Raw genomic sequence first — 26,140 nt, 5'->3', positions numbered from 1 at the left:
CCCGAGTGGTCTGTTCATCCCTGATGGAGAGAAGCGCGGCAGGAGTGATGAGCTGTTGGCTACACTACACAGCCCCTCTGCTGACTTCTGCATATGACGACCTTAAATCACTCTAGTTTTGTTAATTGCAAAGACTGTTTTTTTAATTAATGATCTGTACATAGTTATGCAGCTGGAGGCTAGAACTGCTCCCTCCTGCAGCGTCTGCCATTCCTCCTTTACCGCTGCTTCTACTTTTGCAACAACCTTTCCACAGTATGTCAATGCAATTTATTACATGCTTTTACACAACACTGAACTAGGTTTTATACAGGTTATCCTTGTTACTGAGCAGCGGCAGTTGTACTTGATCTTTACGCTTGTACCCACGGAATGTGTTCGCTTTGGCCTAGAAAAGAGGAAAAAGACAAATGACTACCTCGCTGCAGCCTACTGCTTTCCTTTCTTCCCTGCATTTTATTCCAAATTATTGTCTCCCATAATAAAACAGCAGAATTTGGCCATACTAAAAGACCTCAGAAAAAAAGGTAAGATGATACAAACAGCTACAAGATGTTTTCGTGGGGGGCTGCAGGATGTGTGCACGGCGTGGGGGGTGGTTAATTCCACCGGGGCCAGTGACTGTGGGTGGCCATCCCCGCACGAGGCGGCAGGGAGGCTGGGTGGGCTGTGGGGCACTGGGGGTGCCTGTCCTCCCTGCGGCACCTGTGGGGACCAGGCCCCTGCGGGAGCGGCAACCATCACCCCGCAACACTCCCAAGGGAATTCATGGAAGTATAACAAGTTGGTCTGGGCCTTCTGTAAAGGTCACAGGAAATGTCTTCCAGGTACAAACATTCTGCCCCACAGTGCAGACCTGGGAAACCATCCTGCAGCAGGGAGGGCTGGCTGGTGTTTTCAGATGCTGTTTCAGCAGCAACACCAGCCCTGCCACACTGTGCCCGCCTCTGCAGCAGGGCCACCTCCCTCCTGCCTACACCCACGTTTTTCTCTTGTAAACTGCCAGGAGAGAGAAGACAGTTTCTGTGCAACAAAAAAAGAAAAAACTGTCCCACTATAGGACAGCTGCCCCCCCACCCCAAGGTTAGCGCCATGAAAAACATGGTTTCCAATGTTTGCATTGAAAACAGGCTGCCTACTGTGCTTAGGTACCCTACCGGGCCACTTCTGAAAGGGGATGAATTAAAAAAGGGAGAAACAACTCCAACAATGTTACTTGTCAAACTCCATTGCCTGTAACTGTAAGTAACATTCCCCCTGCCCCCAGCCTAAAGACCAATTGCTGTTAATCCACAGCTCTGGGAAATGCTTAGCCACATTTCCTCTTCTGTGCCAGGGAATACAACCTCATCAGACCTTTAATCAATCACACTTAGCAGAGTTTTAAAGGAAGAAAGAAAAGCAAAAAAGAAAGCTGTCACGCACACTGCAGCAGGCCTCAGCTGTGAAAGAGCAAGCTACAGCGTAGCTGGGCAGCATCGGAGCACAGCAGAACCTCTGCCAGCTGGGGCTGTAACCTCGGCATGGAGCCGCTGCCCCATCACCACAGGCCTTGCTACCCTGTGGAATCTGGATTTGCAGGCTGGAGGGTCCAGGCTCGATGCCTGACCTCAGGTTAGCTGTGATGATCCCCTTCAGCCACTCTTAATTTTAGCCTTTAAGGTCGCTGAAATCCAAAGTGTCAGACATAGTAAGCCTGAGGCACACGCTACTAAAATAGGAACAAGATCAACAAAGTAATAAAGATGCACTTACCAAATCTGAGCTCGTGCCACTGTCACTAGCAGTCTTCCTTTGCCTCTGGATGTTTATTCAGGAATAATTCAATGGCACTGCACTCTGGGGAACAATTTGAGAGAGGTAGTCTATGTTTAGTGATCTGTATGTGTTCCATTTTCTTTTTTTCTTCTTTTTATTTTCTTTTTCTTTTTTGCAAAGCCAATGTCACCTTATAGGGTAATTTGGAAATCTATGTTTAATGTGATCCTTTCGCACAGAGCGTTAACAGTAGCTTGACATGCTGTGCCAAAGCACCTGAGGATCTGCGGTTTTACTTACGCAGCTGTGACCCCTCCTTAGCCATGGCAGCAGCTGCATCCTCATGGCTCTCAAAATGCACATCTGCTTTTCCTGTGGCATCTCCACTGGAGTTGTATTCAACCATGATCCTCGTGGGCTTCAGTGGAGCAAAGAACTGAAAAGGAGGAAAACAAGAAAGTTTGGCAAGAAACAACCAACATGACAGTAACACACCCTATTAACCAAGAAACTTGTTTTTACTCATAAAGCCTGTCCAGCTATGGGGGAGTCAGAGCTCTTGAGTAGCAGAAGGTCCCCCTTCTCTGCCTGGGTGAAGTGAGGCCCACCCAAGTCACCTGTCCCACTGTGCGCAGCCTCCCACCCTGTGTAAGCCCCTGGTAATTCCTGACAGGAACAGAAATCCTCACACAGTACATGTGTTCTGTACATATCAAAGTCATTAAATGCAGGTACATTTGTTCTGTGATGCTCTATGCTATTAAAATGAAGTAAAATTTTATTTAAAAGATTCTGAAACACTTTTTTGTACATTCAGCTGTGAAATCTAGCCAGGCTTATAAATGGCTGCACGATTTGAAGCAACAGATACTAAGACAGCCCAGCAAGCTTTAACTGATTCTTATTTACAGCAGCAACTATATCACTGCTGTGCCCAGGAGGCCACAGCTACCCAGGGCAGCCTGTAGCCCACAGCAAGCTCAAGTTTCTCAAGCACCAAGGACTAGCACAGACACAGATAAATTAAACATTGGAAGTCACTTAATCTGTAACAATTAACCAAGGGTTTGAATTGGTAATGACAGCCAGATTTCATTCACGGTTTTACTGTTACTCACGTTCACTATGTCCTGGGCACTAGCTTGGGTAGGAAAGCCCCTCATGTGGACAAAGTGCAGCGGTGATGAGATATTCCCAGCTTCTGCAACATGCCCAGAGCTTTCCGTTCCTTCCCTGCACATTTCTGTGGAATACAGGAAAAAACATCATTAATGCTTGCAATTATCACCTCCCCCATGTGAAAGCCGTAGACACGCGGGGTCATGCTCACAGCAGACAATCAGGGTAAAATGAAGGGGCCTTAAAGAACATGCCTGACAGGGAGGGACTCACTATTTTCTTTTTCAGCATCAGATCTTCCCATGTCGCTCAATCCTCTTTCTTCAGAAACGGACTCATGTTCTTTTACTCTGGGGTAGGTCACCGTCTGCCTGTCGTAAGGCACATGCCTCTGCATTTGATGCTTTCTACTGACATACACTTCTATGTATCTAGAATTCAAAGGAAAAGATTACATGGCACATCTTGCACCTCCACAAAGAACTCAAGGGTTTGAGACGGTACCTTGAGGACATTCTCCTGTCTCTGGTCTGCTCAGGTACTGGGTGGGTGGGGTGTGAGAGCCATGGTTCAGCAAGCCATGGTTCTGAAGAATGAATTCATTTAACTGCATGCTTATGCTTACGGAAGGCATTTTCAACTTGCACTGACAAACCCACATACTGGGAGACAGATTACCAGTCTGCTCTGGACAACATCTTTAGTTTACAGCCTTATACAAAGTTCTTGCAGAAATAATACCAATCACCCACAAGCCAAAATTCTGGTTTGTCACAGAAATACAGGTGTCCTTCCCCTAACAAATGATTCCTCTCCTTTGGAGCAGCGCTGTATGTAAGGCTGTTTTCCCCTCACTGCACATCTGCAGCTTGCACTTTCCAATTTCTACAAACCCCAAATTTAAAAAAACTAACCAAAAACCACACACCCAAGCCCAAAACAGATTACTGAAACAGCCAGACCTAGAAGATGCACAGGGACATATTAAATACTTCGGTGCAGCTGTAAGATTTTATGTATGGCTATGAAAGTGATGGGATAAAACGTAACAGGGGCATGTGTGAAAGTCAAGGGCATAATACACCGATATTTAATGCAACATTAAGGGGCTCTAGCAAGATCCCATTTACAGCACAGAAAGAAAAAAACTACCACAAACCCTTATTTACAGGTTTAGTCAAAGCATAAAATTATGCTGCCTTGTTTCTTGCTACCTGCCCCAGAGCACCTTAACTCAGAGCTGTCTGTGCTCATCTTTCAGAGCTCGCAGCAGTACCAGCCGGGCCTCGCACAAATTTAACTAGCAATGTTAAATCAGGCCATTTCCACAGCACTGAAGGAGTAACGGGATGAAGAGAATATGGGCATCCAAGTGAGGAGGCTTTCCTCCCTTCCTGAAGAGAGCAGCCAGAGTAAGGAAAGTAACACCACGAACAGGCTGAGAGCTTACAGCTCAGCCCCCGTGAGCCCCAGCTCAGTACTGTGCACAGCTTAAGGCCATTTGTGGAAAAACTGACAGCCCAGGAAGAGTGCATGAGAGCAAGGTGACAGCAGTTTTGGAAACCACTCCATTTCTTGGCTAATCACACAGAACCAGGTGTATAAACTTGGGCAGGTGAGTCAGATCAGCTGTTGTTGCATCATGAGAAAGGAAAAATTAATGGCAGGCTGAGAATTAATCTCTACTGGAGGGCAGGGAAGTATGCTAGTTAATTCAATTATTGGGCACACCTACAGAGCTGCTGTTTTCTTTTAATATTGGCCGGGAAGGGGGGAACAACAAGCCCAAGGAACTGCAGACCAGGAACAGGAAAAAAAGAACAACAAAAAAATGAAGTATGTATGGGAGAACTGATGAGGTCTGGAGAAGTCTTTTGTTATCAGATTTCTGGAAGAGACCTTGGTGGATTATTAAGGAAAAATGAAAAAGCTCAACAGGGTAAAATCAATAGTTTGTTTTATTTTTTCCCTGACTGTAGCTCTGAGGTTTTTAGAAGATGTGATGCTTAGGGGTATGGTTTAGTGGTGGACTTGGCAGCATTTATGTTAATGACTGGACTCTTATCACCCTAAAGGTCTTCTCCAACCTAAATGATTCTGTGATTCTGGGGAGAAAGTTTCTGCTTGAGAAAAGAGAGGCTCTTGTGAGAGTGGCACAGGGCTCTGTGCTCTAGAAGAAAATTTAGCAACATGGATTCCTGAGGGAAGAGGACAGCCCAGGTGGATGTGGTCGCCAAAGACAAAGGTGATTGTACGGTGTCGGCCAGCAGTCAATGTGGGGAACAGATTCAAGCCAGAAGTGAGTGTCAGCTGTGCTGTGTGCAGGGTAATCTCCAAGTGGAGACACCGACTCTGCCTGGCCCTGGGCAGAAGGGAAGGGTGAGGGTTGCCAAAACTGCAGAAAAGCACCAAGAAACATGGGGGAAACTTGGTTGGGTCAATGTCTGTGGGAGGTGCAGGATCTCCATGCACCTGTGATTGGGCAGGCAGTGTCTATCTAGTGTTCCCTGCCCCAAATGCTATCACTCCCTTTTTGTTAGGATAACACTGGCTTTCAGGATTACTTAAAAAGAACTGAGACTTTTTCTGAGAGGCTCCAAATTCCCCCAAGTTGTGATCGCCGAAGGCATCTCTGCAGCGCACAGAAGCCTGCAAAAGGCTTCCTTTTCTTTTCTCCAGTTCTACCAGGGTTCTAAAGAAAACATCACCCGAAGACCTAACACCTGGGTTACACAGTATTTCAGAGGGCGCTGCTAAAAAAATGTTTTAAGGTGCAGCATGACAGTCTGACCCCAGTATGAGAAAGACTTAGCTATGATTTCCACTGAAATTTGAATCTGAAGTCTTGAGTTCTAGGTTTTAAGGGTAAAAAGGCAGAAGCTTCCTTAATAATAATGCAAGTACGGTATAGCCCAAGATCAGCTGATTCACCTGGTCAGAAGCAAGCTGTAAGTCACACACCACACTTTGTACTACATTCCTCTAACCTCCTGAGCCCCTGTGAAGTACATACCTACTTCCCATATATTCCCTGTGTCGTAACAGGGCTTTAGCTGCCATTTCAGGAGTGGCGAACTGCACAAAAGCTTCTCCTGATTTTCTTTCTCCCCGGTAGATGAAAGCTATGTCAGTTATCTTCAAACCTATGGAAGGGTGGGGAGAAAAAGGCATTCATGTTGTCAGGAACTTGCACTATAGCTCAGAGACATCTTTTTTCCTTACTCTTCTGATTTTTGACAACTGGGCAGTTAAATAGTTCTGAAACAACTGCTCATGCTGGCCTACAAATCTTTTTTGTTTTAAACTTCAATTGATTTGCTTTGTTTCAGTTAGTTTTCAACAGAAGGCTTAACTGCCAATAATGAATTGACTTGAGGCTTCTAGTAACTATAAAAATAATAAGTGAATCCATGTTCTAGACAACAAGGAGATCCACAGCACAAATGTTCTTGAAATTTTTGCATGTTATTACAGTAGTTTTTCCCACCTGTTTAAAACCAAGGTCAAATTCACTGAACTTCAGCTTTTGTGCTGTATCCTATCTTCTCGGGGAGCCTGTAATCTGGTTAATAGCTGTATCTGACATGATACAAAGTGCACACTGTGCTGGGCTACTACATTTTTTTTTTTTGCATGCCTCTTTGCACCTTGTTACTTTCTCAAAGGGTCTCCCCAGGCTCCTGAAAACATGGAAATACTCCACAAGCTGCTCTAGTCATTTAATTGTGATAATTCTGCTACTAGATGCCTTCAAACATACTGAACTACTGGTTATCAATTGAAAAATCTGCTATCAGTGGCCTTGTCTTTTGGCACAATGGTGGTTATTATGAGCCTCAGCGCTGCAGGGCTCTGTGTGCAGGCCTACCTGGTGTGGAAGAAGTTGCAGGGAAGAACTGGTTTTGGTTTCATCTACAACATAAAACTTTACCTAAGGAAACATCAATTTATTTTGCAAAACCTAGGTGGTTTCTTTCTTAATGAATGCACGCAGGAACCACCCGATTACTCTAGCACTGAGTATGGGAGGTAAGTGTGCACACACCCACTGTGCAACACCTGCTCAGCTGAGAACTGGCGCAATTAACTTTCACAACCATGAACAAGCCAGTGATAAACAAAAAAAATCTGCTTTTAATACTTTTAAGTAGCATATGTAATCTGTCATGATTATACAGCTGAGAATACCCATGCTGCATTCACTTGTACTGTAACTATCGTACAGGCATTTTTGCCTCTCTTAACTCCACCAAATCATGCACTGGTAGCAATCCAATTGCAGATAATGGGATCTAGGTTTCTCTCTGTCCTGGTTTTGGCTGGGATAGTTCATTTTCTTCTTGGAAAGACTACTCTATTTCCTTCTGCTAGCCCCCTAGAAAAGTGCTGCAAGTACCGATCCTAGGTTAGACCTGCAGAAAGTCAAAGGTGCAAGAAAACACTGCAGGCAAAGGCTTGTTCAGAAAGCCTCAGATACTTCTGCCTACAGGGGGACAGCAACTCCTTATACTGTTTAAGGTGTTCAAGGCTCAATGTGCTTTTGCTTTTCTTGCTTGAAGGACAACAGCCTATCTAAGCATCAATATGGAGAAATAACTCTCGTAACTGAAGAGCACAGACTAGGTTGAGTTACCTGCAAAAAAATCTGCAATATCGTCCTCAGTGGAGCTGAAGGGAAGGCCTCTGAGCAGTACAACTCCATCATTTATGGCTTGTGACTCATCCCGCAGACTTTGTAGCAAGCCCTCTACATCACTATCATGTACTTCAAAGACTGCAAGGAACACAGGCACAAAACTTATTTTCCCTCATGGTACTTGGAAGGCGGCACTCTGCAGGCATTCTTCAATGGCAGCTCCCTTCCCTCCCTCCCCCCATAGTATTTCTTCACCCACCCCAAACTCTTATGGTCATGTAATGACACCCCTCATGGTGTAAGCCACTTAGCTTTTCCTGTCCAGCCTAGGAAAATTTGGCTTTATGGTGCCTTGTTGGCCAATTTAATTTGCTGCTCTGTTCCACACCCTGAATCTCTGTGCTGCCCCCATCACACCAGCCCGCTTTATTATTCAAGCAGGTTTTATTCACTTCTGAGTTTTCTTCCAAAGGACTTCTGCTGTTTCAAACCCACCTTTCACATAGCGCGGGCCCATATACCTCAGGTGCTTTTCCAAGGCTCTCTGGACATCTGCTTTTGACTCCAGCTCAATTAAGGCATCTCCCCTGCGTCTCCCATCCCTGTTTAAGAGGAAGTGTATGCCGTTCTCACCATTTCGAATCCTACAGCCTAGAAATCAAGGAACACACAATACAGAAACATACGCAACTACATCAAACATGGGAGTCCTCTGAATGCAGATGAAACCTGAATATTCTGCATAGAGTGATTCCCCCTCAGCACTGCAAAACACTGTCTTGAAACAAAGGACTGGAAATTCCTATTTCTACCCTTCATACTAATACATGATGCTTAACACACAATGCTTATTGCAGACAAGAAACCGATCATCCCTTACCTTCCGCAGCTGTATAAATGGATAATATATATTGTCATATTGTTGGTAAACTTACTTGTTTCTGAGTTATCTCCAATCAAGAACAAATACTACAGCCTTTCAGTCTTTACAGCTATACTCTGCCTGCTCTATGTTCCTTTCCCCTAGGACTTCAAACTGATGTAATTTAGTTTAGCAGGTTATTAAACCATTCAAAAACTTGGATCTGACCTCTGGAAGAATGCAGCGTGATATTACAGTATGGAGGGGTCAGCCTTGCAAAGGTATGCACAGGCCTACTAATTAGGATCAGAAAGTGACACTGAAGTTTAAACTAGTGAACCACTCCAGTTTGTTTAAAAGAGGGGGGCTGGAGATAAAGCCAGCCATAATGGTCTTTAAATGAGCTACTATGAACTGGATTGCCTTTTCTGTGGAGATGCTCACTAACAAGGGAAAGGCTTGTTCAGCTGAATATAAAAAGCCATAAGGATGAGTTTCTAGTCATTGTCCAGCAGTCTGGAAGTTATCATTCGGTTTATATGTGGGAACAGTGAATAAACCTCATCTTTCTCTAGTTAACCATCTTTTAAGTTTGGTTCTGTTAACTAATCATTCACTACTGGGTTCAATAACACCACCCCGAACAGTTAACACAGAAAATTAACTCCCATACTATCAAAAAAGGTAAGCACATCTTCTTCAGTGCAGGAGAAAGGGAATCCTTGTGCCCTGATGAGATAGACGCTGTCATTATCTTCCTTGGGTGACTCTGGCTCTCCGTCGGAGAGGTGACCTTCACGGGACGGTGAATCTGTAACCTGTCATTAAAAAGAAACAGGGACAAACCCCCCCGTGAGCACGCGGAGGCGCAGCACTGCGGGCAGGGTCCCGGGGCTGGCGCACGGCGGGCAGGGCCCCGCCGCCCCGCTGACAGACCCCGGCCCAGCGAGGCGAGGGGGGCTGTCCCCGCGGCGGCGGGGGCCGCGCAGCGATGGCGCCCCCCGGCTCGGTCCCGGCCAGCGGGGTTCCCTCGGCGTCCCCCGGCCGCGCGCCGCCGCCATTTTAGGCCGCGTCCCCGCAGGCCCCTACCTGGCTGTAGCTGCGGACGGCGGCGCAGAGCGGGGCGGGAGCCCGCGGCGCGCCCAGCCCCGGCCCGGGGGCGGCGGCGGTGAGCGGGCGGCGGGCGGCCGGCAGGCGCGGGCAGGGCGGCGGGCGGCCGAGCAGCAGCAGGGCGGGCAGCCCGCGGCGCGCCGCGGCGGCGGCCATGGGCGACGGACGGGGGCTCCGCCTCCCTTCACAGGAGGCGTCGCCGGAGCGTGGCGCCCCCGCCGCGGCAGCGCCCCCTGCGCGCCCCGCTCCCCGCCGCGCCCCCCCGCCGTGCAGACTCACCGCTCCGTGCGGGCCGCGGCCGCTGCCTGCCGGCTCGGCGGGGCGCGGGCCCGGGCGCGGGAGGTGGCGAGGCGCTGCCCGCAGCGAGGGGGGGCGCGGGGCTCACTGCCGGCCCGCCGGGCCCAGCGGGGGCCCTTCAGCCTCTGCAGGGGGAAGCCAAACGCCTGTTAGAGCTGCCGCGCTCCCACAGCCATGAGTCGCGACACGGTATTAACTGGCTTATGCTCCGTTAGACTTTCTGTCACCGCTAACGGGCTTACATTTTTTTATCAAACAAAACAGGAAGGAATACCCCCCCACCCCCACCGCACCCTCAGTATATTTGCAAAGTAAAGTTTTACGTCAGACTTAAGCATGACAACCTTTTTGCACCCCTTCCCTGTTCTAAGAGACCTGATTTTCTCCCCCTTGCTCTGTTCTGAGCTTGATAGCCTTATACATCAGAGGCAATACTGGCTGAACCTGTCTGGGAGGAACATACACACCTTTCCCATGATCTGGAAAAACAGCCCTGCTGTCATTGCTGCATCCAAGAGGGATGAGGGGGAAATAGCCAGCACCAGCTTCTTGTAAGTGCACACATGGGGAAGGCAGGTTATGCAGAACCCAAAAGAAAACTTTTTAGGATGAAACAAAACAAGAAAGAAGAGAAAAGACAAGCCAAACCCCCCAACCCAACAGTGGAGGAGGCCATGGGAGACTGTGGAAGCTCAGACCCAGGGTAGGCAGGCAGGCATCTGAGTGGTTGCTCCGTAGAAGGATGAGCCAGGCTGTCCGGGCGTGTGGACCCCAGCATCGGGAAGATGGTGACAGCCATGACAGGGAAGATTATCGCCCTCTGTCCGGCATCCTGTAGTTCTAGTCTTGGGATCACCAGGTAAGAGTTGCAATCTCAAGCCATTGCAAACTATCACCCAAGATAGGATCTTGGGATTTTCAACAAAAGTCTTTCAGCTTGTAGTACTGCCAACCCATTAATTTCTCAGAAACCTTGAGTGTTCCTTATCACCATTTTGGAAATGTTAACAAGCTGTTTTATGTTTTCTCATTGCTGGCTTTTACTTTTATAAACTATTCCCTGTAACAAACTTTCATGACAGACTGTTGCCTTGATAATAACACAGTCTCTTGACAACAGCACTCTCAACTCTTTTCAGTTTTCAAGGTAAATCACGTATTGCACACATTTTCAAAGGAATGTTAACCTCAGTGTTGAAGTGGTTCACATTCCAGTTTTTCATAGTCTACATGTCAGGTTTCTCTTCAAAACCTTCTTTAAGTAAGCACGGAAATTTTATAGGAGCAAAAAATTAAGATAACTACAGGAATTCATCTTGAACACTTACCTTTATCTGGATTGGTTTTTGTGCTTGAAGTTTAATTGAATAAGCAGATCCCTGAATGTTACGGACCAAGGGAATGCTATGTGTGTTCCTCTCTTGTGAACCAAGCAGGGTGTGAGGAAGGGTGTCTTTAAGAGATGCACGTCTTCCACTCATTTTTCCTTCAATATATTTGCTACCTAAGTACAGTGAAAAATATCCCACTGATTGTCTTGTAGCTTGTCAGTGTGTGCGAGTTACCTTTAGAGGGCACCGTTTTGTTGGGCATCTGTTGGCACTGAAGTTTTCCAGGAATCCCAGAGCTTCCTTAGCAACCGTGACGGATCAAAGCTTCCGCACCTACGGTCAGAGGAAAAAAAATAAATCATCCTAGGACAACAGAATTTGCATTTATTCACTCGACAGAACTGGTGTTGAATGAAGTCTGCTTATGAGAGGAAATCTGTTACTGTAAGTAAAACCAAAAAAAACCCCTGGAGATGTCCCTCCATACTGCTGTTGACAAAGAAGTTAGATTTACTTTGGAAGATGCCTTTCTCAATACCTAACGTTAAACAGGTTAATTGTTAAGAATAATGAATACCAGCTATTCTTTAGTTTGACCAGAGGAAAAAGAAAAATCTTCTGAGTTGATACTAAAACACATGCTTATCTTATATTGGGAAACATCACTTTGTATAATCTGTCATCAAGAAAAATTGACCTTTTGTTGTGACATTTTCTAAAATTATTAATTTAGCTTTAAATTACTCGAGCAGTAGGGCTTCTACCATTTTCTGTGAAAGATGAGCCTGTCATACAATCGCTGATTTGTAACTCTCTCAGCATTCAGCAGGAGATTGTGTCCTTAACCTGAACGAGCCCACCAACTCTGGAAAACAGAAAGGAAAGCATAGTGTACATGGAGAGATGTCACTGCAGACATTGTCCACACCGTAAACGCTGTTGAGATTTGTGGAGCAGGTCCTACACAAATAATTTATTTCTGACACGTTATTACTGAAGTGTATGAACATTGTAGCAGGAATGACACATATCCAAGCTCCACAGGAGCCCTGAAGGCAACAGAGGGCCAAATTTATTATGCTTTCTACAGTCCAGTGGTAACAGGGCTGCTGAGTTGTATCATCCCAGCTCCAGAATTACGGTGACGCTTAGGACCACTGCATAATAACCTCATAGTTCCTGTAATTTCTTCATGTGTTGCATTTTTTTGTAGCAAGTAATTACAAGTACGTACCATGATATTTATACTTAAATGTTTCCCTTGTTCACAAATCAAATCCCTTACCTTAATGCACAAACAAGTATCCAATTAAAAATCTCATGGATGCTATCGGTTTAATCTAGAATGTGGGGAGAATGTTTAAAAGCTTAGTATTTACTTACTGTATTATTTACATTTCAAGGCAAAATTTTGTTTCCTTTTTTCTATTCGCCATAACATGCCTATTAAGTTTTGTGATCTTAATTTCTGAACTCTTTTCAGCTGGAATGTTCCGTGTTTACCAAGCTGTGCTGCCAAAGCTGAAAACTTCAGTTCAGGACCAAAGCACTCTGTCAGCTTGAGGGCCCTTTCAGAGTAATTCTTTAAGCTCCACAGTATAATGGATAAACCAAAATGACAGACGTGAGGCCACGGGAGCATTCACTGTGCCTTTCCTGGAGCAACTGAGCGGTTCGACTCTTACGTAAGACTGCAGCATGCTGCCAGTCCCTTGTATTGGCAGCGTCTGAAGTGAGCACTTCATGTGACCCTTAGCCATCCCGCACAGACCGATATTAATGTGAGACATAAAATGTACACATTACGTAACCATTTCTCCTGACAGCCACCCAAGCCAAGTATTTCCTACTGACTGCTGCAGCAACAGACATTTAATTTTAACTTGCCACTAAAATAAAACACTCTGTGGGTAGAAGGAAGCGTATGGGTGGGAACAGGGAATGGAGGTTGTTCCTGTCCCAACATGAATTGCCAGAAAGATCAGCAATATTTTTTTTGAGCTTGGTTTATGTGGCCAGCTTAGCCTGACAGCATCTGTTAAAAAGTGCCCAGAGACCCATTTTGTGCCTGCTTTTACTAATACAGCCAAAAGAAAAATTGCAAACGTCATGAAATGCTTTTTAATTACGCCTTTGCTGCCCAGTAAAAGACTTGATTTAAAAAGTGTCCTAAAAAGGGTAGTGTAATTTTAATTTACTCAGAAATGCACTGACCTAGCATTCTGACTTGCTCTGAAGGACAGAGCCAGAAAAGCAGAAAATGCAGTTTCAGCATTTAAAAACACTAGAGCAGCAGACAACTGTCAATGTTGCCACATAAGGTGTTATAGCTGAAACCCCTTATGTGCCGTACAGGAACTTAACACTGTGCGGGATTGTGGCATGTTTCGATGTACTGAATTTGCCTGATAACGAATCTGGAAGTCAATGGGTTTTCCTCTGGCCTACCTGCAGTACTGTGAGCTTTGTAGGGCTGCCAGGCTCGCAGAATCCCTTTGGGCAGGAGGGAATTAGTCTCTGGGGGTCCTGCTGCCTGTCCTGTTCCCTCTTGGAAATCCAGCTGGCTCCTTATTGAGCTACATGGAGGCAGATTTTCACGTGAAATTACATCCTGGGATTGTAATTTCTGCCATAAAGAGGTGGCAGTTGGATGTGGCTAAGTCTACAGTGGAATGTGCAGTCATTGTTTGATATGAATATAATATTTCAGTTTGAAGCATTCTGGCTGCTGCTGTCTTTGTTTCCCCTAGAACATATAAACTGACTGGGACAAACCCCGAAATTAAAAGCCTTATTCCTGTTTGGGAATGGGAGGTAAGGATTCCCAGAGCACAGTCCCCAGACCCCAAAACCAGAGCCTGCAGCTGTCATCTGGTGTGGAATGAGCTGCCGGGCATCTTTTGCAATGCACTGTGCACCCTCAGTATCTTGCCAGGGAAGTGCATGCTGTGGGGTTGTTGCTGCTGGCAAAGATGCGCTTGTGCTTATTTGAAAACGTATGCTGAAATGATACTCCACTGTGCTGTACATTATAATTCCACAAATGGGAGGACGTGCCATTTTTAACAACACTTGTGTAAGGTGAGGCGGTTCAGGGCAGAGGTCAGGTGAAGGATCTGCCAAGGGTTTGTAAGAAAACTCTATTTTTTTCCCCCTCAGTAGTTTGCAGCTGCCTGTATCTTCACTTCTGAGGTGTGTGTGTCTGTCCTTAGCTGACTGCTCACCTGAAACAGCCAAGTTAAAAACTGCTCACAAATCAAACATTTGTGTTGAAATATTAGAAGCCATTTTGACACGTTTCTTTTAAAAAGGTTCAGACTGTTGAGTGAGGAGGGCAGAAATGCCGGTTAAGATCTCCCTTCTTGTTTTTGACTGTGGTGGTCATCTGTGGGTTGAGTACCTGAACTCCTTGGTCATGCACCCTGAAGAATGAGGATAGATCGCCTAAGAAGCCTGGATGGCATAAATTATGAAATCATCACGCGTTTTGAGTCCCTGGCATGACACGCTGAAGCGAAGCTAGTTGCTCCCCGTTCCTGTACCTTGCGGGCTTGCTCCGCAGCAGGCGGTTTGGGGTAGAAGAGGGATGAAGGCTGGTGGGCCGTGCTATCGCTCAGGAGCTTTTCATGGTTCTCCTGCAACGTTTAGTAGGTAATCACAGGGATTTCAGTGCCAGGACCACCTAAAGCCTGTCATATGTGTTATGCCCGCGCCCAGAGAGTATCGCCCAGTGAGAGCTGGGCTGCCGCGGCCTGGAGCTGTGCAGAGGTTTGCCCGAGGATGGCCGGTGCGGGCCATGCCTGCTCTCCTGTCCCTTTGGGTCACCTGGGGCGGGGGAAACGCTCCAGGGAGCCCTGGGGCAGGGGCTGCAGCTGGGGGTGTCTGGGGGGAAAGGCGCTGCCTGACAGGATGGGGGTACCCGAAGGGCAAGGGGGTGCCCGCTTCCAGGGAAGACGAGGGTGCCTGAGGGGAGAGGGCTGGGAGACCTGGGGGTCGCTACGGAGGGACCGGGCGCTATCCGAGGGGCACGCCCGAGGGGGAGCGCCGTGCCCGGGGAGCGGCGGCCGGCGGCGGTGAGGGGCGGCGCGCGGCGGCGCGGCCGCGGGGAGCGCTGGGGGCGATGGCGGCCGGGCGGGCCGCGGGTGGCGGCGGCGGCGGGAGGCGGCGGGCCGTGTCCCCGCCCCGCGGCGCTCTCCCCGCACACGCCCGCCCTGCGCCGCCGCTGCCATTGGGAGCCGAGCAACGCCGAGCCGAGCCGTGCCGAGCCCAGGCAGCCGCCGGTCCCGCTCCGCCGCCATCGCCATGAGCTTCTTGTTGTGAGTAACCGCGGAGGGGGCACGGCGGCGGGCGGGGAGGAGCCCCCCCGCCCCGCTCCGGCCGCCTGGGGAGGGAGAAAGGGTGCCTTCCTCTTCCTTTGCCCCGTCCCGCCGGGCAGGGCAGCCCGCCGAGGGGACGCGGCCACCGCCCGGGGCGCTGAGGGAGCGGGGCGGCCGCTCCCGGCCGGCATGGCGCCTCTTTCCGCACCTCCCCGCCTGCCCGTCCCGCTCCGGCGGCGGAGCGGCGCCCTGCCCGCTCGCTCCCTTTGTGCCCCGCTCCCCGGGGGGCCCGGCCGCGCTAACGGCTGTAACGGCTCCCCCCGCCGCGGCAGTTAGCGGCTGCCGGGGCTGGCGCGGCGCCGGGAGGGCGTTTGGAGGGCGGCAGCTCGCCGCGGGAGCGGGGTTTCGCCTTCCCCAGCCGGCCCGGCGCCTCCAGCAGCGGGGACGGGGTGGAAAAGCGGCCGCGGGGGGCGAACACATCCACGCGAGGCTGTTGATGTGGGGTCGGGGGAGGCCCTCCAGGCGGGTGCCGAGGGGCAGCGGTGGGGAGGCGAGGGCAGCTTCGGAGGGAAAAACACCATCGGCTGGACTCCGTGCCTCTTCTTTTTTTTTATTTTAATAACGTTTTTTCTGCGCATAGCAAGGACGGTGTGGGCAGAAGTTGCTGCCCGTAGGGATATCTGAGGTAGATGAGTTAAGACTGGATCGGGTCGGTGCAGCTTGGTGAGCAGCCGCGTTCGGAGGCGCGTTCCCGGCGCGGGTGGCTGCGCGGGTGCGGAGGGGTGCGGGGCCCGCGCGGCGGGATGCGGGGGCAGCGCGGGCAGCGGGCGCCTCTAATGAGGAGCGATCGTTTGCTGCGGCGTGAAAAAACTCCCGTAGGAATTGGTGGCAGTTGAGGTGTGCGCAGAACCTTACATTTTGCAGTTTTGCTTCGTAGACAACAACCGAATGAACTTGGGTCCCTCCCCTTGGGAACAAAGACGAGGTACTTCTGACAATTAACATAAACCGGTTCAGTGACCTATTAATTAAAGTGAAGATGTGCTCTAGGGAAAGAAGGGAAATGCAGGCGGCTGGAAAAAGCGCCCTTGCGGAGCCAAGCTCCGTGGAGGCCTTCGCCCCACTGCGCGTTTGTGCCTTTGGAGTTACGTGCGAGCGGTTGGTGGGACGGTTGCCATGATATCTGACAGTTGTTAAAGGCTTCTATTGATAACCAACAGATGTATACGTAGCCTGCTTTTAGAGAAGATACTTTATCTTGGGAACTGGAGCGTTTTCGTAAGTTGTGTTCTCATGGAGACAACACCAGTGCTGGCTTCCTTCTAAATTTCTCCGTGGCGTTTATCTCTTTCCCGCTCCCATAGCAAACCGGCTTGCCTGTCAGTGCACTTGTACCGTCTTACCCCAAGAGAGATTTTGCAAATCACCTATCAGCTGCAGGGTGGAAGCTGAAAATGGGAGGTGGGTGCAAATGACTGTCCCTAGTTTCAGGCGAGGTGCTCCTAATGAGAAGCCCAGCTGTCCCCCTCCTTCATAATTCTCAGCTGCTGCGGCGGCGAAGGGGGACAGGATTTTGAGTACAGTGGTGTCCTGGGAGTCTGGTTTGCAAATTAGAGAACCTCCCTCTCTGTGGCATTTGGCTAACTGGTAACGGAAAAGCATGAAACCCTCCACCCTCTGTCACAGGCAATAATGAGATGCTTTTTTCTTTTTCCAGACCCTTCTGAAACCTAGGAAAGCAAACCTTTACCCCCACCTCCATTGTTTCAAGTGGTCCTGCTGGATGAAATACAGACGTGGGAACTACAGCTATTGCATGGCAAAGCTAGAAATGTTGGCAAAGCTGTCTCAGCTGTTGGTGGAGTGTTGTACATGGCACCTAATTTGCTCATCTGCAGTCTAGAAATGGATTTTTAAAAAATAAAGTTAAAATATGCCTGGTAGGCCTCAGGGAGACTAGGAAACTTTCTATTGTACTGGCAAGTAGTTATTCTTTTTTTAAGTATCCAGAAAGTTAGCACCACCTTTTGTCAAACATGAATTTCATGTTAAGTTGATAAGAGTATTCAAAGATAGTAGTTGGATATCTTTACACTTCTACAGATACAGTATTGCAAACTTGTATTTTGAGCTGCAACACCCCCCCATTTTCACAGTACTTTTTACATAGGTTTATCATAGTACTTTTTCACACCCTTTGTCCCCGAGAATTTCCTTGGTATGGAGGTAGCTAAATTAATTGTTTGTTCATGCTGTTTTTTGTGCGTTGCTGATACTGTTATTTTTTTGTGAACTGACTCACAATTTCCTTTTGTGAACTGGCCCACAGTTTTGAACTTGTAATAAAGATGTGGCAGATGAAGACTGTCCCTGTGAGCTTAGACTAGAAAAGTTTTTGAAATTGCAGTGAACCTGTCACGCAGGTTTATCATCAGTAACTTGGCTGTAGTTTGTCAGTTTGACACTCAGGCATGATATCAAAAGCCGTGTTCTGCTTGCAGACTTGCTTGTTGTCAAATAACAGGGTGATTGTGCTTGGATAACACAGGGTGCTTGGGGCCCCCCTCGCCGGCCCGTTGCACAGTCCTTGTACGCTGACAAATCCATTGCTATTCTTTGCTGTTGCTAGGGCCAGTGACATATAAAGCTACATGGGGGGGGGGGGGGGGAATCAAGGGAATCCATTGTCTCCTCTCGTTATGGGTAACATTATAAAAAGACTGTCTTGTGAGACGAATCACTGAATTAATACAACTCAGTTTTGACAGCAATTGTTATTTTCAGTGCCACTGTTTTCTCTTTCTGATCTGTTTCTTCCTTTCTGAAAAGACTTTATAAACCTCTCCAATGGTTGAATAGATTATCCTGAATCTTTCTTTTTTTTTTTTTTTATATATATATATATATATATATATAAAAAAAGGAATTGGACTAGAAAATATCTTTGGTTCCAAAAAAATTCAGTTTGGTAAGCTGCCTCTAAAAGGAAATTACAGCATCATTGCAGGTACTTTAACTTACATCTCCAAGGGAAAAAAATTAAAGATAGTTCTGGTAGGCGTGCCATATGGTAACATGCTTGTGTTATCCTACGCTGGTAAAACTTACATAAAAAAGAAGCTAGATGAAAACCATTTATTTTTGAAAGGAAAAGATTCAGTTTTATTGTTGAAGTTGTGGTGTTGTCTTAAAAAAAAGTCATCTGTGTATTCATAAATCCCTGTCAGAAAATTCCAGCCTTTAGTTTTTGTAAAATGAGATTCATGTAGGTAGCTGTAACCGATGTGACTTTGAAAGACTAGGAGCTGATGGAAACAGCAAGTAAGGGTGAGTAGCTGTTGTTTGGGGTGCATATGTTGAGGAATCAACGCAAAGTTAACTGTGTCTTGTTACATGGCATGGCGGAGCTTAGCAGCTTCCTCTGGTGGTGCATGTGGGTTAATTTTTTCAAAAAATTTAGTTAAAGTCATAGTTTTGTGTATGTGCAGAAAGTGCAGTGGGACATTACTTTCTTTTCCTTACATCTCTTGCAAAGTAATACCAGAATCAGAGCTGGTGTGTGTGTTTCCAGATTGACAAGCATTGTGGCCTTCCTGATTTCCCAGTCTGATCCTGCCCTTGAAAAATGTTTTCCCTTCCTCAGCTTTCCTAGATGCCTGAGTTGCTGTTACTTCCCAAATGAAAGCTGCTTCTAAAGTGGGCAGTGTTTTTCAGCTTTGTTGCTCTCCAGCTAGAGTGCTTCCTGAGTGCTCCTGTAGTTAACAGTTGGAGATGTGGTATTTATCTCCTTTTTATCACGGAGTCCCACAGAAGACTGGTTAGGGCTTCTAAACTGGAATTTTGGTCATTGAAAATCAACGTGTAGGCATTTACAGACTGTTGGTCATGGAAAGTACATGCTTGTTGAACATGCAGATGTTTTTCTCCCTGTATTTTCATGTAATGGTTTTCTTCAGTTTTAGCTTGATTAGTGTAATACAACTGTGCAGGCTGTGTTCCTAGAGCAGAGATCAGGGTAGAGGCTCTGGACACCTTACTGTAAAATCTGTTGTTTAACTGTGTTTAGTGTCGTCGTCCCCCCCCCCCCCGCCCCCACCAGCCCCCGCAGAGTACCAGGAATGAAAAAATGAAGTCTCTTGAGTTTTTGCCTACGAGTAAACTGGAGAGAGAACTGTGAAGTTACTGCTAACTTTTTAATTTTTTTTTTCTAAAGTCTTGTTAACAGCAGTTTTGAGGAAAGCAAAAAGATCCTTACAGGTACAGTTTATACAAAGTCAGCTCTGACAGTGAATGTCACAGGAAGTAAAACTTTTTTTTTTCTTGCTGCTTATAGCTTTCATCGGTAGTGTTAGGTTAATGATTGGACTCCATGATCTTGAGGGTCTTTTTCAATTTAAACGATTCTATGATTCATTTAACTATTGGCTGTGGAAATACATGCTTTTACCTGAAATTCGTGTTTAATGTTGTTGAAGCACGTCATTTCACTTGTAGTGTTAACTCTGTGTTTAATTCCTGTTTTGAAAGACTTGCTGTCAAAAGATTTGCCCCTGGGCTGGCAGCTGGTCTTGCTTTCAAGGAAGGGAGTACCAAGGAACAGAAAGCTTCCGGAAACCATAGCAATGGAAAATTGACATAGAGGCACTCATAGATTCGTTTAGGTTGTAAAAGACCTTTAAGATCATAGAGTCCAACCATTAACCTGGCACTGCCAAGCCCACCACTAAACCGTGTCCATAAGTGCTGTCCCTTGTGCTGCCAGTGGTACGATTAATTCTAAAATTCTCGAGCTTTCTTGAAAAAGGCCTTTCAAAGTGCTTGTCACTCTGCTTCCCTCATTTATCTTCCCTGAAGACCCCCAAGCAGTGTGTTAGGGTGTAGTTTGCTGATAGGCTTAAAGCTTACTGAGGCACTTCTCATCCTTCTAATGAGCTGGTTGAGGAAGCTAAACCAGCAGAAAGCAATTAATTCCTTTTTGGTGTGATTAGTTTTTTGCTGATTTAGGTGCTTGGTATCATTGTGTAGTGACATCAGACATGGTGTTGGAATAATGGAAGCAGCAGGAGTACCTGGATGTGGCAAAAGACAGGGAGGAGGCTTCTTCCTTTTTCTGTGCAAACCGGCAGTCGGTGAGCTCAGCTGTGTCACCAGCCCTGTCCTTCAGACTTCACTGGGCCTTGGGTGTGCGTTGCAACCTGTTCAGGTAGCTGAGTTCTTGCCATTCCTGCCGGTGACTTGGTTTTTTCTTGATGAGTTTGATGAAACGTCTGCTTGTGGTGGTAAATTTGCGTGCGCTTTCAAAAAGTAGCTGATCAAGCAAGCATACGATGAAGCAGAAATAAACTGTAGCCAGCAATGCAGGAGTGCTGCTGTCTTACCAGTAAGTAAGGTTGGAGGTGGAAAGATGCAAAGTGGTTTTTGCTGCTGCCTGGCTTTTATTTCAGAAAGAACGAGTTTGCCTTGGAGTTACAGCTGTGCAGACCAGCTCAGGCTGTAAGATGTCTGAGATTGGAATTGCATTTGAAAAAAAATTTTGCTGCTAATACTCTGTTTTGGGGAATATGTAATGGTTAAAGCGACTGACTGGCACATTTACACGTTTGTAGATGCTTCCTTGGAATGAAAAAAAAACCCACCCCAAACCCCCGAAGAAAGGCATTGTTCAGTGTGAAAGTTGTGTTTACTACATCACAGTGATGTCCGGTCTTAATTGCTTCCTAATTGTTTGCTTTTATGCCAGAATTGTTTTCGCTTGTTTGTCCTTCTCTCTTTGTGTTTGCAATGTGAGTGAACCTATGCAATTAGCTATTTACATTTGTCAGACAAGAACCGTGGTGGAATAAGGATCGCTTTCAGGGGATGATTTGTGCAGCTCAGTTTTTAATCTTGAAAAGGTGCCAAAAGCCTTCAATAATTTTCTGTTAAGTCTCTGGATTTAGGGCCTCTTGGCAACAGGCAGCCATGGTTAAGGACAGCCCTGGGGTCACAGTTGCATCTTATGCTGTATGTGTCCTGAAAGATACGTAGTCTTTTTTATCTTGTTTGAAAAATGATGACATATTAGAAGCATTTGTCCACTGAGGAGTGGCTTAAGAGTTGCGAGTGTGGTAATGTTTTCATGCCCAAGGCTGATGCAATGAAGCTGTAAATAGCTGCATTTAATTAAGCCACTTTGTCTTCCATAGTAAGCAATAAGAAAGTTATTGCTGCCAAAGCTATCAATAAGTTTTTGACCCACCAATCGACCTAAACCACAGGATATGCCTTGTGAGGCTTTTAGCATTTGTAAACAAAGCCACTTCCTATTAGATTTGAGAATGAACTTGCTGTTTGGCTTTTGTCTTTTTTTTTTAAAGTACACAGGGAGTGAGATTGTGGGTTATGTATTCAAATGCTGGAGAACCTGTTTTCACCTGTAACTGAATATAATTTAATTGCTTTTCACAGACTTTAAAATTTTTATAGCCTGTACATTTCATGACAAGGAATTATCAGGATCCAGTGGTTTGCTTTGTCATCTCTTTGTACGATGCTTTTTTAAACATAGCATTTCCTTCCCTTTCACTTTCATAGCACTTCTGGGGTGTTAGTGTCATGCTGGCTGTCAGTGTTGTGATTTCACCTGCTGCATGATATGTAAATGTTACTGATGAGAGGTTGTGATGGACATACTTGTACTGGTGGTGAAGGGCCACGCAGTCCTGTTGGGAAGGTCAGCATAGGTGAAAGACGCTTAAAAGCGTTTGGGAAGAAAAACTGGAGAGGTCCTTTTTGGACTCTCTATGTGACATCTAAGAGCAAGAAAATTTCTTCCTCTGGACAGAGAGAGCCCTGAAAACTTAAAAGTAATCTGTTGCATTTACCTCTTCTGGAAGGAAATAACACTGAATTTTAAAAATGAGCAGTGTGCTACAAATGTCCCTCCAGAGTTACAGTACATTCTGAATAGGTTATCTAAACCCATGTGTGTGCAGCTCTTCTGGATCAATTTAAAGCAGATCATAAAGAAGTAACCACAAAGTTCACTTTATGATTTTTCACATAAGTTCCCAGAGCCAGCAGGGTGGTTGGTCTGTGTGTTGTGTGTCGAATGCCTTCCCAGGGCACTGTTGCCTGGGTTAATATTTTGGGGAAGGAATTTGAAAGAAGGGAATGAGAGCTGGGGATTGGTTGTCTGGAGAGACATACATCTGTGCATCTTAAACTGGGACGTTGATAATAAGTTTGAACTAACTTCTTCTTAGTAGGTACGTCCTTCCAGGACCTGATACCCAGTTTTTGTGCAGTGTAGTAAAATGCGTTGTGCATCTCAGATGTGTTCTGCTTAATTCAAGTCTTTGCTTCCCATTTCAAATACGTAGCCTGAGTCAGCAGACAGTAAATTCATGCGTATGAGATGGTAATGTGTTAATAAAAAGGCAGTCCCCCACTGTGAATGCATGAGGTGATAGTTTTTTCCTTGCAAATATATCTTGAAACTTTTAAAAGCAGTACTTCCAAGTGAACAAAACTTACTCCCCTCTTGCCTTTTTTGTGTTTTGCTTCAGGAGAAAGCTAAGGATAAGGTGCAGCTTTGTGGTCCATTCAGACCTTGTACTTCAAAAGATCAAATTTGGTTGCTCTGATATATCTTGCAAATGTAAATGGTCTTTCTTCCTTTGTTGTCTTTTCCCATTCATACTGAAATCCAGCTGCAGCCTTAGCTTCTTGTCCCAAACTTCCCACTGTTGGTTTTTTTTTGTTGTTTGTTTTGTTTTTTTTATGTGAAGATGGTTCTATCTTGTTCACCCTCTCCTCACTTCCTTCTCCAGTTCACAGCTGTTATTTGGCAGGAACCCATTCCTTTTGTTATTCTTACATACCTCCTGTGATCCTACCCATATTTCAGCTGAGTTTTATTTGAAGTTTTGCTTCTTTTCCATGTATTTGGTGGGGTTTTTTTGTTTTGCTTTTTTGTTTTGTTTTTTGTTGTCTATCATTGCACTTCATCTTTAAATACGGTAGCTGACCTCCAGAGTTAATTGCTTGTGTCCTAGCGATAGCAGCAGTCCTGACATAGAAAATTATAAACCCTTCCTCAGTGAAGAACATCTTGCAGATAAGAACTTATAATGCCTGGATTTGTTGACTTTCTCCAGTTCCTTTCTTTATGAGCTTAAGTAAGCTTTGGTAAATTCCTCTTCTGCTAAAAACTAAGACATTTGATTTTTGATACAGAAATTATTTCTATCTAAATAACGATTATTTGGGTTTCTATGTTGACCTTAATAAAATAACCCGTATTTTGTTTCGGTAGCTGGTATTTTAATTGCATTTTTACCAACTTCAGTAGCACGGTCCTTGTTTTGGTTGAATGGAGTAATTGTTTTAGAGACTTGCTGAGCTTTCTGGATCCAGGAATCAAAATGGCATTACTGTGTCTTTTACTTACCATACTTTGTGGCAACAAAATACTGCTTTTTCTAATGCTGAAGTGGAAGTTTTACAAAAAATAAAGCATCTCTAATGCCATATTATTAACTTCTGTGGTTGACAACTCTTCTTAAAATTTCTTGTTGCAATGTGAGTGGAAAAGGGGAAAAATCCATATATTTAAATAAAACATAGAACAGTTAAACGGACTGCGGACTCAGTTGTCAAATGCACAAACTTAAACTGTTTCAAAAGAAATGTTCTCCTGTGTACATAGGAGTTATTGTTCCCGCTCAGGTGCTTCAGACAGGTAGATTTCCCTGATAAGATACTTTGCAAGATATAAGCAAATTTTACTGCAGGTAGTTACATATAGCACATACAAGATTGTATTAAGTATGGGGAATGTGTAAGAAATACTTGGTGATGAGATAATGCAGTGTATTTTTGGAAAGCTGTTAGATTATTCATTACTGCCTCCTGTCCATTTCTTCTTCCTGTTATTCTTGGTGTTATTTCTTGCCTTCAATAATTGTACTGTTATTTCCTGAATTCAGACCCCGTTTTAGCTATTAATCAAAGTGTAAGTGTAATCTTACCCACATGCTTTGAGGTTTTTGTGTTGGGAAGTTGCCAAGTTTTTCTTGTTGGCCGTGTTCATATCATCAGCCTGTTTTGCGTGGGGGTTACAATAAAAGACAGCCTATTATAAAGTGTTAAAGTGACTCCTCCCCCAATAAAGTTTAGTTGTTTCTCCTTTTTTTAAACTTTGCCTTTTTCCTAAACGCATTAATAGATTTTTCTTTTTATTGTGTTTGAAAGGAATGAAGACTGTATTAAACTGTTTAGTGTTTTTTGTTTGTTTGGTTGGTTTTTTTTTTAATGGCCTGCTGTGATAGGTTGGGTGACTAGATTTGCTGTAGTCATTCATAAAGCAGCATTTTGGGAAACCATCCATGTTCTGAGGCATGTTCTCCAAGCACTATATTTGGTGTATAAGTAAGGATCTAATTTGATATTAGAGCCAGGCTTTTATTGCTGCAATTCATCATCCTCAGCGGTGTGTAGATCACTTTCTGAAAAGCTCTGCTTCGTACTTTTTTAAAGGTATTTAAAGGATGTGACTATCCTTTAAATAGATTTAAAGCAGATTCGGTTTAGGATGCAGATGGCATTAGTAATGCAAAAGCATAAAGAAAATTCAGTTGAATGTAAGGAAATCTCTGAGGCAGGAGGAAAAGTTTGCAGTGGAAAGTAGTATATACCTTTTGCATGGGACACTTTTATCCTTGTTTTATCAAATCGAAAAAGTACTACAGTAAAGAAATCATAGGTAGGCAAACCCTGTTAATCACCTGTTTTATTTATTTGACATGCCTCCCTCTTTCCTCTTGCCCCACAAACCGGTGATGCTTTGTAGAATGGCAGTGTGCAAGGCTGCCCCGGGCAAGCTGGAGCTCTCCAGGCCACTTCCTGGTAGTTTCAGTTACTGGTTGAAAGATCTTGAACTCCTTCATGCCTACTTAAATGTTTTAGTAAACCTTCTTTCTTTATTAACGTTTCCAATATCTTTTCTTTTAAACACAGTCAGATGTCTTGTTGAAAGAAATAACCCGGACTTGCAGCTTTATGTATTTCCTTGTATTTCTTTTATAATTTGCTTAGTTGTGTCCATAATGGTACTTCCTAGGTTTGATTCTGATTGTGGATACTATCATTCTGTGGTTGATTTGTTTCCCTCTCTTGTTGGTATTCACTTGGATTGCCAGGCCAGGACTTGAATGTTACTGCTTCCTTCTTAAAAAGAAGAAAAAATATTGTTCTGTTTCCTTATGTTCTGCATGACGTTTGAGTTTTCTAATACTGCTTTTCATGTTTCTGCACGTCTGCATAACATGTGCTGTGTCATCCTTACTCCCACATGTGTTACTGAGCATTTTCCCTCTGCGTAATTGTTTTCCTTTAGAACATAACATTTTCTTGGAAACATCCGAGTGACAGGTTTTAACAATTTCTCGAAAATACGCAAACATGCTTCTTCCCCAGATTTGCTTTTTGGTTCTGTGTCCTCATTATGCATCTAAAAGAGGAAGACTAAGATGGTTTGGGCTGCAGACTTCACAGGGATGGGTCTTTCTACAGGTTTCGATGGGTATGGAGTGCATAGGTATGCTTTTGATAACAAGTGTGGCATGCGTCATTGTCTGTCACAGGCATTTGACTCTGTTGTTTCAGAATTTGCTTGCCACGGGGCAGAACTGCATTCTCAGGGGCTGGAGTTCGCCTGCAGCGGTCCTTG

The 26,140-nt window shown here is 45.4% G+C and overlaps 2 protein-coding genes and 1 long non-coding RNA gene across 4 annotated transcripts in view; 2 read left to right on the top strand and 1 right to left on the bottom strand.

Annotated features, from left to right (window-relative positions):
- Positions 1-121: 121 nt before the first annotated feature.
- GRSF1 (G-rich RNA sequence binding factor 1) lies at positions 122-9,656 on the bottom strand. The gene is made up of 10 exons (XM_037392348.1): positions 9,465-9,656; positions 9,049-9,193; positions 8,009-8,164; positions 7,511-7,651; positions 5,891-6,020; positions 3,151-3,308; positions 2,877-3,001; positions 2,059-2,194; positions 1,756-1,839; positions 122-388 (listed from the first exon to the last, which is right to left on the bottom strand). The coding sequence occupies exons 1-9, from the start codon at positions 9,639-9,641 to the stop codon at positions 1,781-1,783; spliced, it is 1,227 nt and encodes a 408-aa protein (XP_037248245.1). The 5' UTR covers positions 9,642-9,656; the 3' UTR covers positions 122-388; positions 1,756-1,780.
- A 144-nt stretch (positions 9,657-9,800) lies between these two features.
- LOC119150124 lies at positions 9,801-13,829 on the top strand. Its single transcript, XR_005104947.1, has 2 exons — positions 9,801-11,557; positions 12,597-13,829. It is a non-coding gene; the product is annotated as an uncharacterized LOC119150124 (long non-coding RNA).
- A 1,466-nt stretch (positions 13,830-15,295) lies between these two features.
- The window catches only part of MOB1B (MOB kinase activator 1B), a 44,644-nt gene continuing 33,799 nt past the window's right edge, over positions 15,296-26,140 (top strand). The window contains exon 1 of one of the 2 annotated variants that reach the window (XM_037392303.1): positions 15,296-15,429. In XM_037392303.1, the coding sequence (XP_037248200.1) occupies positions 15,416-15,429 (14 nt within the window). In that variant the 5' untranslated portion in view covers positions 15,296-15,415. The remainder of the gene's footprint in view (positions 15,430-26,140) is intronic. The other variant, XM_037392314.1, reaches the window with a different exon arrangement.

The sequence above is a fragment of the Falco rusticolus genome, chromosome 1 (assembly GCF_015220075.1).
Source record: "Falco rusticolus isolate bFalRus1 chromosome 1, bFalRus1.pri, whole genome shotgun sequence".
Taxonomy (NCBI): Eukaryota; Metazoa; Chordata; class Aves; order Falconiformes; family Falconidae; genus Falco; species Falco rusticolus.
The sequence above is the reverse complement of the archived record's forward strand: the minus strand, read 5'-3'. Positions and strand labels throughout refer to the sequence as shown.

Bases quoted from the DNA above. Each gene is read 5' to 3' on its own strand.
- GRSF1 (XM_037392348.1), bottom strand. From the start codon at position 9,641: ATGGCCGCCGCCGCGGCGCGCCGCGGGCTGCCCGCCCTGCTGCTGCTC. The intron at 8,165-9,048 runs GTATGGGAGTTA...CTTGATTTCTAG, and splicing joins TGTGCTTACCTTTTTTGATA to GCTGTAGGATTCGAAATGGT. The intron at 1,840-2,058 runs GTAAGTAAAACC...ATTGTTCCCCAG, and splicing joins TAAGGAGGGGTCACAGCTGC to AGTGCAGTGCCATTGAATTA.